This window comes from Acomys russatus, unplaced genomic scaffold (assembly GCF_903995435.1).
Source record: "Acomys russatus unplaced genomic scaffold, mAcoRus1.1, whole genome shotgun sequence".
NCBI lineage: Eukaryota > Metazoa > Chordata > Mammalia > Rodentia > Muridae > Acomys > Acomys russatus.
In genome coordinates, this window is record NW_026131816.1 from 40,956 (window position 1) to 53,162 (window position 12,207).

The window sequence follows — 12,207 nt, forward strand, 5'->3', positions numbered from 1 at the left end:
TTTCTGGATCTCACTTCAGTCCTTGGGTGCCTGAATGTTCACTGCTGTCCTGCTACTAATAAAGGTGTGTGTTAGGCACCACCATCTTGGATTCCCCAAACACGCATGCTACTTCTTTTTATGAGGTTTTGTGAACAGCTGACATTCCCATCCCTCCGAAATGCAGTAATCTTATTTGGCAACCTGGATTTTTAATGTGTTTCAAACTGAAAAGAGACAAGGAAAAACATAAAAGAACACACAGACAAACAGGTAGACAGATGGAGACACACACAAACAAACATGAGTCAGGACCTCATTTCCAAGTAGGGTATCCCCAGGTATGCAGGTGAATACTCTGAGACCTCTGACATGACAGGAAAGTCAGTCCCCTGGCTCTCCTTTAAGATAAACATTTATAATCACCTATACTAAATGTTTGTGAATTGCTTCCCCATGAGTGGGATTTCATGGATGAGTGAAAACAGTAAAAATTTATGGCATTGACACTACAAGAAAACGTTAAGTAGATTCTTAACATGGCATTCAAATGACTAAGAACCACTGTGCATCATATGACTAAATTTCATCTTCAGCTTCTGCTGGAAGTCACAGGGATATACATATGCACATATGACATGTTACACTTTTCTGCCTGCACAAGAGAAATATGGATTCATAAGGTTATTCACAGTGTGAATCATACAATTTCCTGTTTATATGGAAGTTGAAATCCAGACATAAGAAAAAGATTCCTGATTTTTTTTGTTACTAGTTCTTCAGAAAGTATAAGCTAGTCTCAGATGATGAAAACATTCTAGGCCTATCTTAGAATTTATGGATGCTAGAAGCTTGTAGGTCTAGGCTTATGTTAGCAGAAAAAAGCAGTAAGAGTCTGAGACAACAATGGCAACAGGAGAACTGCATTACATTTTCATGGAGGTGAAACTAGTGTACTTGCTGTGTTCTTCCTTTTATCCTCTCAGGAACTTCCCCCAATGCAAAGCAGCCCTCAGCCTCAGCCTGAAAGCCCAGGCCTAACTGAGAAGCCCCATGTCCTTCTCACTGGATCCTCCATCAGAGCATGGCTGTCCTGGTGCTGCTCCTCTGCCTGGTGACCTTTCCAAGTTGTAAGTGTTTCAGGGCTTCAGGAGAAGGACCTGGATTGGTCATCTATCGGATGTGTGACTGATGGTTATGTTCTTGTCCCTAGGTGCCCGGACCCAGGTGCATCTGAAGGAGTCAGGACCTGACCTGGTGCAGCCCTCACAGACCCTGTCTCTCACCTGCACTGTCTCGGGGTTCTCACTAACCAGCTATGGTGTACACTGGGTCCGGCAGCCTCCAGGAAAGGGTCTGGAGTGGGTGGGTGGTATATGGAGTGGTGGGAGCATATATTATAATCCAGCTCTCAAATCCCAAGTCAGCATCAGCAGAGACACCTCCAAGAGCCAGGTCTTCTTGAAACTGAGCAGTCTGCAGACTGAGGACACAGCCATGTACTACTGTGCCAGAGACACAGTGAGGGAACTCCACTATGAGCCTGCACAAAAAACTTTCTACAGGGATGCTCAAACTAGCAGAGGGCGCTGAAGTCAAGCATGGACTTTCTAGGTCACTTCATTTAGGAAATTCAATGCTGTGTTGCAGGAACATATATTTCAATACTACGAACAAGAGTTTCTTCTCCCAGCCAATGCAATCCTCTAGACACCCTCTCCACTGTCATATTCTAACAAACTTATGTTTTGTTGACGCACTAGAAGAATTTATTTACCTACAAATGATCTAGGCTATTCAGTTACTTCCTGTTATCAGACTAAATGTTATATAATTTACTATGTTCCATATAAATACATATATATGTAACCTTTTATGTGCATATGTATGGAACATATAAATCCTATATAATTATATATCGTGCATGTGTAGAATTATATAATTATATATTAGGCATGATTATATACTCATATTTGTGAAACATAAAAATTACATATATGGCTAAAATTATAACATATTGATATATATAAAATCCTATATTTCCATATATGATGTGATATATCTGAATATACATGTGTATATGTGTATAACTGAATATGCTTATATTTTTTAAAGAGACTGAAATTGTAGCACTTGTTGATTGGAATTTTTGTAAGAAAGTTTGACAGTTTTGAATTTTCTGTAATTCAGCCTCTGCATTTTAGCACTTGTGATAGAAAGACTTAAGCTTCCTTGAGATATTGGGATTTTCAAAGCTAGTTTGGAAACAGAAATCTCCATTTTTTCATTCTTCTGCACCCAGAGGACCCCATAATGATCCAGAGCCAAGAACACACATTTCTAAATCTCAAACATATCCATTTGACCAAGAAATTATAGGACATACTCTTGACATTCTTACACTGTGCTCCACCATAGCATCTAAATATCCATAGACTTGTAAGTTTTTAAACAAGTAATCACAGACAAGTATTTTCCTCTGGAGTAGAGCAGAAGTAGCAATGGTGTGTGGCTAGCCCTTGAAATCCTCCTCTTGATTATGTCTTCTGATTAGTCCTAGAGAGTTATAAAGAAAACATAGGCAGGTGATGAGACACAGAATCCTGGCACACTCCACCTCAATCAAAAGCACCAGCATGAGTGTCCTTATAGTGTGTCCCCTGATAGCAAATGATAAGCAGGCATGACTTCTGTGATGCTCTTTCCCTAATTCCGTTTGACCATGAGGAAATATCACATTGGTGTAACTGCCAACTAAACAAAAGTAAATAACTAGTTTATAAATTATGTGTGATGTTTCAGTACATAGATTTTATAGAAATAACTGAAGGCCCCAACAGTTCTGTTGGTCAGGGAGAGATAGTCACAGATAAGGTGAGTGATGTTTTTCCATCTGAGCAGATGTGAAAATAAAGTTCAGCAGTGCCTGGTAACCTGAAATTTGTCGTGTTCTGAGACCATATTAAATAACACTATTACTATTCCTACTAGGTAGTTCTTTGAGTTAATTATAGACTTTTCAAATTGTTTAGTTATCAGGTAAAAGCTGAAAAATATTGATAACTCTAAAGTATTCTAAGTGATGCAAAATATGCAGGAATTAAAAAATCATAGACTACATTATAATTATGAATCTACCAGTGGAATAAGTAGTAATGTAGTAAACCACTTTTAATATTTTAGAAAATATAGGTATAATTAAATGTTGGTATAATTTAATAAGGTAAAATACATTATTTAGTTAACATTTATCAAGAAACTTCACTACAGTTCAATGTATCTGACAACCACAAGGGAGATGTTATTAATTGGTTTATATTTCTTCTGTTTGTATTTTTAGAAACATTCCTACACTATTATAGTCAAGTGATGTTTGAACCTAGTTGTATTCAGCATATCATGATGTTTTCACATGCATGTCCACAGTTAAGGGAAAACACAGATATTGTCCAGGGATACCTCTTAAAATCTACCCTCACCATCTATGATGAACACAATATCAAGAACATCATGTAATGTGCAGGAAAATGGATGGAGCTGGAAAAGATCATCCTCAATGAAATAACCCAGGGGGACACACTTGGTATATACTCACTTATAAGTGATATTAGCCATAAAATACAGAATAACCATATTATAATCCAAACACCTAAAGAAGCTAATTAACAAGGAGGACCCTAGGGAGGATGCTTAATTCTTACTCAGAAGCACAAAGTGAATGGACCCTGGAAACATTTGAAGAGATGGAACAAGATGGAAGCCTACCATACATGTCCTCTGAAAGACTCCATCCAATACCTCCAGAAGCTGAAGTAGAAGCTGATTCTCACAGCCAAACTTTGACAGAGCACAAGGAGTCATACAGAAGAGTGTGGGTGGGGGATAGAATGACCCAGACGGTACAGGAACTCCACAAGAAGGCCAAGAAAGCCAACCAGACTGAGCCCAGGAAGGAGGAGTGGCAGAGGCTGATGCACCAAAAAAGGGCCCATGCATTGAGAGGATATAGCCCCCCTGCTCAGATGTAGTAAATAGGCACTTCAGTCTCCATATGTATCCTCTATTAAGGGGAGCAGGGACTGTCCCTGATATGGACTCTGTTGCCTGATCATTGAGCACTTCCCCCAGACTCGGTGCCTTACCATGCCACAGAGGAAGAGGATGCAGGCAGCCGTGATGAGACTTGTTAGCATGGCATCAGTTGTTAGTGGAAAAGAGATCCCTGTTGCTGAGGACTACAGGAAGGGCATAGGGAGGAAGAAGAAGGGAGGGTGGGAGCAAGTGGAGATGAGGGGAGGGGCTAATATTTGTATGTACAGTGAATACATTTTAAATCATAAATGTAAATTTAAAAATCACACATGTGGGTCCTTGATAATTTAAATCATATTGTTAAATAAAATATTATCCATATTATTCATATATTTGCTAAGAGAATGAATCTTCTCAAAATTATATGTTAGAATTTTATCCCTTTTTAAAGTAACGCTTCATGTGAGATAAATACAAAGAGGAGAGGAATATCTTGTAGAAGCTGTGAGTGTCTGAAGAACAATTGACAGACTGAAGCAGAGAGAAGGATACTGACAGGAACACTTCTAAGATTCTATGCTTGTCAGGGAGATCCATTCAGTAATTAAGTGAGTTGTCCCCAAGACATTGAATTAGATTTGCCCAGAGCTTCTGAGAAGATTCCAAGAATAATGTAAGATGTACCCAAAACAAACAGCTACAGAGTATTTGGAGGACTCATGAGGAAAAAACAATAATATAAGGCTGACTGCAGAAGTCATCAGAAACTCATCAGGCTTTAAAGGACTCCAATTTGTGGTTGAAGGAAGACACTGTTGGTAAACAAAAAGCTATTCAGAATATTGGAGTAGGAGATTTTTAATGTTCTACTCAATGGGCTTTTAGTATGAACAAAAGACATTGGGCACACATAGTGGTAGGTGTCCATCAGAACTTACAGGGGTTAGCTGTCATCCCAATGTCAGTATCTCTCTCCACCATTGACACTTGCAAAATGAAGATTTTGTACAGAGGAATAAGGGACAAAACATATGGGGTGGTATTCCATAGTGTATATGTACCACACTTTCTTCATCCATTCTTCTACTGAGGGACATTTAGGCTGTTTCCAGGTTCTGGCTATTATGAATAAGGCTGCTATGAACATGGTTGAGCAAATTTTCTTGTTGTGTGCTGGAGCATCTTCTGGGTATATTCCAAGAAGTGGAATAGCTGGGTCTTGAGGAAGCCGTATTTCCAGGTTTCTGAGATAGCACAAGATAGATTTCCAAAGTGGCTGTACTAGTTCGCATTGCCACCAGCAATGAAGGACTGTTCTTCTCTCCCCACATCCTCACCAGCATGTGGTGTCGCTTGAATTTTTGACCTTAGCCATTCTGATGGGTGTAAGATGGAATCTCAGAGTTGTTTTGATTTGAGTTTCCCTGATGACTAAGGAGGTTGAGGATTTCTTTAAGTGTTTCTCAGCCCTTTGATATTCCTCTGTTGAGAATTCTCTGTTTAGTTCCAAGCCCCATTTTTCAATTGGGTTATTGGGTTTCGTGGTGCCTATATGCCAAAAACTTTGAAAATCTAAAGGATATGGCCAATTTCCTTGATAAATTCCACTTAACAAAGTTAAATCAAGATAAGGCAAACAAATTAAACAATCCTATATCCCCTGAGGAAATAGAAGCAGTCATCAATAGTCGCCCAACAAAAAGAACCCTGGGCCAGATGGATTCAGGGCAGAGATCTACCCAAAACTTCAAAGAAGAACTAATACCAATATTCCTCTAACTATTCCAAAAAAAAAGAAACAGAAGAAACTCTACCAAACTCATTCTATGAAGCCACAATCACCTTAACACCTAAGCCACACAAAGACCAAACAAAGAAGGAGAATTTGAGACCAATCTCCCTTATGAACATACACACAAAAATACTCAACAAAAGATATACATGCAGGAAAATCATTCAAACATGGAAAAAGCATTTAAAACAATGTCGGTTACTCTAAAAAATACTGAGGTAATTGTCCAAAAGATTGTGGGATAGGAATTTTTGTTGTCATATGACCAAAATTGTTACCACTTCCTCTCAGATGTCTCAGATCCACTGAAGACTTGGCAGAGGCTGCACAGGCTGACTACCAGTGCTCATCATTTCCTGCTTCATTATTACAGGTGGGTTACACCATCTGCTTCAACTTCCTGCTGTGCTGACTTCCATGCTATGACGGGCTATGCCCTCAAGTGTAAGACAAAAGAGATCTGCTCTCCATTAAGTTGCACTGTTGGGATATGTCACCACAAGGAAAAGAAGAAACAAACTGTCATCTGAGACCTCTGCTGCTGACCTCTGTGATGGGGAACCAAAGAAATGTGTTACTGGGAGCTACATAGAGAATTGTTACTGTGACCCCAGAAACAAAGAAACCCATCTCCTGAAGCAGCTCATGGGGATATGCCATCAAACACATACACACACACACACACACACACACACACACACACACACACACACAAAGAGAGAGAGAGAATCAGAGAGAGAGAGAGAGTGACCTTTGATTCCTCAGCCGCATCACCAGAGTCAGTAAAAACCTTGCTTATAACAAATTCCCAACATTAGACCTTCCTCGAGCTCAGGAACAGCCTTGTGTTTGGAATTGATTCTCCACTGACAAAACTAAAAAAGTATGTAATAATATCACTAATGAAAAAAAAAACAGGTACTATTTTTACCTGTTACAGATGTGGGGTTAAAGGGCAGGATCATGGACAGGGAAGGATCCAGACATGGTTCTTCACTAAGCACAGCCCAAAGAAGTAAATACATTGTACACAGATAGGAATGCATATGGAAAACAAACGCCTTGTAGTCTCCCCTGATGGGCTGAGACACACCTGCTCTCATAACCATTGAAATTGTCTTCCTAGGCTGTGCATGTCTCCAATCTTCTGGGTTCCCTCAGTTTGAATGCAATTCTGCAAAATGCAAAATAGGATCAAATATGGCCCCAGAGAGCCCCAAACACCTGAGCAAGAATCCACTGATTTGATTAAGGATAAACAGCACAGGCATTCCCATTAACCTTTTGTCACAACAGTGTAGCAATGAGATGCCTGAGAATGAGAACATAGGTGAACACAGGATTACAGGGTGAGACTGTGTTTCAGGCACAGAAATGCAATGATAATCTTAGCAGTTATGGGAAGCGTTTAACGTCATAGACTTTAATCCTGTATGTATGAGACTGATTGGGCAGTAGCCAAGGAAGGGAGAACGGGCTTGGACAAAGTTGTGTATGGGTTTACAAGTAAGACTTCAGCCTTGAGAAGTTTCCAGAATGCTTTTCTTTTAGGTTTTGTCATCTAACACTCTTTGTAGATAGAGTTTGACGTCTATATCCCTTTAGTTCTTTCTTGTTATTACTTTTTAAATAATATTTTTCATATTTATTTGAGACGGTCATTAAATGTTGTCTTAATGTTCCATTGTATAAAGAGAAACCATGACCACAAAAACTCTTATTTTTTAAAGCAGTTAATTGGTGCTTGATTATATTTCCAGAGGTTTAATCGGTTGTTTTCATGGCAGGAAGCCTGGCAGCATGTAGACAGAGGTAGTACTTCAAATGAGTTAACATTTCCATATAGAGAACCTCAGGCAAGAGGAAAGTGAGATAGAGCCATTGTGCCTGGCTTGTTTGTTGACACTTCAAACGCCACCACCAGTGGTACAATTCTGCCCACAAGACCACATGTACTCCAACTAGATCACACTTCCTAATACTGTTCATATGCGACCAATCCTTATGACTATTTGTTCAAATATAAGGGCCCGTGGAGTCAATTCTTATTTACACTTCCTCTCACCCAAAGGGTGATAACCATATTGCAAGGAAAAATGTGTTTAGTCCATCTTCAAAAGTCCCTGCAATCTATCACAGTTTCAACATTGTCTGAAAGTCCAATGTTCCAAGTCTTTTCTGATACTCATGGAAAGCTCTTAACTGCACCTCTTGTAAAATCAAAATCTAAAACATATCACATACTTGCAACATACAGTGGCACAGAATATACATTACCATTCCGACATGGAGGAATGTGATCACAGGGAGGAAATTCTGGGCCAAAGTAAAACTTCAACGAAACAGACCATACTCTAAACTGTATCTCCATGTCTGAAGTCAAAGCCCCTGCAGACCTCCAACTCCCCTTGTTGGTGTAACACACTTCTCCCTCTTAGATTGGATCCACACCCAGTCTTCATCTGCTTTGGCAGGTATCTCTTGGCTCTGCGCCACCATCACCATGGGTTCTCCAACACAGTTCAGACTTCACCTTCATAGCTGCATGCAATGGCCCCTCTGGGGCTCTACGCACAGCTCTTGACACATGGCTGGCCTCAGCAGTTTTCCTTAGCTTTGGAGTGAGATTCCGCAGATCCTTTCTTGTGACGTGGCTCTAAAGCTAGAACCATTTGGCTCAAGCTCCCAATTTCTACTGCATTGTTGGGGATGGAATGTGGCCCCTTTTCAAGCATGTCCCTTGACTTCTTAAGCTTCTCTTTAATTCCCTTTCACAGGTTGGAAGCATAGCTGAGTGAAGTCTTGCCCTAAGTTCACCACCTGTTTATTCCATTTAGCATCAGACTAGTCCCCTTATTTGTTAACTTATTCATTTTTCACTTTACCTCCCAGTCATAGCCTCCACCCTCCTCACCTCCAAGTCCCACTCTCCTTTCATCTTCTCCCATCTGCCCTCCCTTATTCTTCTGATTAAGGGAGCCTCTGCCATCCACCTACCACAGCTCATCAGGTCAAATCAGGACTGAGTGTGTATTCTTTCCCTGTGGCACAGAAAGGCAGTCCTGGCAGGGGGAAGTGATCAAAAAGAAGGCAACAGGCTGGGTATGGTGGCATATCCCTTTGGTCCCAGCACTCTGGAGGCAGAGGCAGGTGGATCTCTGTGAGTTCAAGGCCAGCCTGGGCTATAAAGCAAGTTCAGGACAGCCAGGTCTTCACAAAGAAACCCTGTCTTTAAAAAAAACTAAAAGAGAAAAAAGAAAACAGAACCCATGTCATAGATAGCCCTTCTTTCCTAAAGGACTTACTTGAAGCCTGAGCTGCCCATTGGCTAAATCTGTTTATGGAGCCTAGGTCGAGTCCATGCATGGTCATTGGTTGGTGCATCAGTCTCCACAAGGCCCTCTGGCCCTGGTTACTTGGATTTGTTGGTGTTCTTGTGGAGCTCTTGTCCCCTCAGGTCCTTTTCTCCTTCTCCTCTCTTTTCCACAAGAGTCTCCACAAGGCCCTCTGGCCCTGGTTACTAGGATCTGTTGGTGTTCTTGTGAAGCTCTTGTACCCTCAGGTCCTTTTCTCCTTCTCCTCTCTTTTCCACAAGAGTCACTATATTTTATACTCCTCGCAATTATTTCAAACCACTGCTGAGTGGAACCTCTCAGAGGACAACTCTGTTAAGCTTCTGTCTTCAGGCACAATAGAGTATCATAAATTGTGCCAGGAGTCTACACTTTAAAATTTCATCCCCTTGAGCAAAAGGTCACATGTAATCTAGCAAAGTCTTACCTCCTAATTCTTCTCAAGAATTACCACTACTTGACAACTAGCCATTCATATACATTTGCCTATGGAGGTGATTCTTCTTCACATCCACAAACATATTTTGATCATATTCACACACACACACACACACACACACACACACATGCATGCATGCACGCATACATACATACATACACTCCTCCCTATCTATTCAAAAATGTTTTCTTCTACTTTTTGTTTTGCTTTGTTTCCATTTTGTCAGTCCAGTTGCATTGTCCCACAACTCTTGGAAGTAGGATTAGAAAGTTTTCTGGAGAGGAAGAGTCAATTTGCTTTAAAGATGTTGTTGGTTTTCAGACACAGAAACAGAGGGTGAAGTGCCACTATCATTTACCAAAGAAGAGCTCATCTCCAGGTTCTCCCAGCATGCAGACGTATAGAGTATGGCTGGCATACCCCGCCCTCTACTCTGAACTTTTCAGCCCAAGGGCTGGACTTTTTTCACCCCACAGGTAAATCCCTCTCTCTCTCTCCCTCTCCCTAAATTTCTCTCTCCTTGTGTTCATATGATCTCTTCCCTCACACCTATCTCCATGTCTTCATGGAGATTCCCTTGGCCCAATAAAACTGCCTTTTTTCTTTGAATTCAGCTTGAATTGGCTTGTTTTCTGGGTAAAGAATACCTATGACATATATGCCATGGTGCAACCTGAGGGGCACATTGCTCTAACCTAGCCTCAAAGTCATGAAAGCAGGAAAGCTGTCCCTTCATCTCACTGTTAGTAAAATTTGAGTATTTGAATGGCTAGTTTCTTAAGCAGCACAACAAAGGTGTCCCTGGGGTCAGGGTTTGTGGGTGAGCAAGGACTTCATAGCAGAAGAGCTGTGTCAGCTTCTCACCTTCTGCAGTACTCAGAAAAACAGACAAGAGACTCATTACAAGGAACATTTGCAAATAAAGAAGTGTAGACAAAATTTACTATAGCATCCATAATGAGATTTTTTTCTTTTAGGGGAGTTACAAGGGCAGAGAGATATGAAAGAAAAAAGAGAAGAGTAGGATTCAGGTGCATAATGTGAAATTCACCAAAAAACAAATAAAACGTTAAGAATATTTAAAAAATAAACTTGATTCAGCAATACTGAGTACCTGGTCTTCTTACAGAATACCCAGGATCAGTTCCCAACACGCACCTGCAACCAAGCCTGAAGATATGAGTTCAGTCCCCAGTATGTTCGTGATTTAATGTTCACTGTTGTGTCACCTAGATTAAGAGTGACGATCAACATTTATGACCACAAAAGATAAAGATTGAGGACAGAGAACCTACAACTTAAACTTTCAACCAGACTGTCTCAATATAAATGTCATCAATGTTCTTCAACACTCCAGCATATACACTGAAGACCAGTTTGGCTGAGAGGTCTAGCACAAGAACTTAATAAACAGCAAGAAGATATGCAAATTATGACTCCTTCTAGTGATAAAAAGCAGCCCAGCCCTGTCCCTGCAGCCTGACAGAGGAGCCCAGCCCTGGATTCCCAGGTCGGCCTCCCAGTGATCTGCTCTGCACTGAGAACATTCACCATGGAGATGAGACTGGGCTTGGTTTTCCTGGTTGCTCTTATAAAAGGTAGTTTATGAAAAACCAGAGACACTGGAAATGTGAGAGGACTTGGCTGAGAGGGTCACTAAATATGTGGGACACTTTGCTGACCAGATTCTCTGTTTGCAGGTGTCCAGAGTGAGGTGCAGTTGGTGATATCTGGAGGAGGCTTGGTACAGCCTGGCAGTTCCCTACAACTCTCCTGTGTGACATCTGGATTCACCTTCAGTAATGACTACATGCACTGGGTCCGCCAGGCTCCAGGAAAGGGGCTAGAGTGGATCTCACGCATTAGCAGTGGTAATGGTGATGAAAGGCTGTATGCAGACTCTGTGAAGGGCCGATTCACCATCTCCAGAGACAATTCAAAGAGCACTCTGTACCTGCAAATGAACAGTCTAAACACTCAAGACACAGCCACCTATTACTGTGTAAGACACGCAGTGAGTGAGGATTAACTGCAAGCTCAGACATAAACCTCCTTGCAAGGCTGCTAGAGACCAGCAGATGGTGTGAAGGATTCATGAACTTAGAATCACCCCACAGCAGGAACACAGGTTAATAAAGATCTTGAATTCATCTTCATGATACAGACATGTTTTTTATGGAACTCCTGTGTTCTTATGTAGTAATCTTTGAAGGGTCTGAATATAAAAAAATGTTGTCATCTACTGTGACATATGTAAATACAAAAGCCCTCTTAACTAATCAAACAACAGAGCATCACTCAGGCAGAAGAGACTCTGCCTTGGACACCAGGACAAGGTCCTTAAGACACTTGGGGACGCTTGAGAGTACAGAGACCTTAGGCAGAGGAAAGAGACCCAGCATAATTCAGAGGGGTGTTTGGGATTAAGAATGGAACAAATAAGAAGTCAGAAGATGTCAGGATCTTCCAAACCCTAAAGACAAAGCACAAAGCATGAACATTAGACCCAAGGCTGCCCTAGCTATCAAACTGTTAATAAAATGTGTGGATGTCACAGATAGGGACTCATCACTGAGAACCCCAATAAAAGTAGTTACCTGTGGCTATTGAAC

General features: G+C 41.0%; 2 gene segments (V, D, J or C); both read left to right on the plus strand.

Moving 5' to 3' along the window:
* Window positions 1-1,063: 1,063 nt before the first annotated feature.
* On the plus strand, window positions 1,064-1,572 carry LOC127186525 (Ig heavy chain V region PJ14-like). The segment is given in 2 exon segments: window positions 1,064-1,109; window positions 1,193-1,572. Coding segments are annotated over 2 exon segments (426 nt in total).
* A 6,517-nt stretch (window positions 1,573-8,089) lies between these two features.
* On the plus strand, window positions 8,090-11,624 carry LOC127186526 (Ig heavy chain V region 6.96-like). The segment is given in 2 exon segments: window positions 8,090-8,129; window positions 11,296-11,624. Coding segments are annotated over 2 exon segments (369 nt in total).
* The last annotated feature ends 583 nt before the right edge of the window (window positions 11,625-12,207 follow it).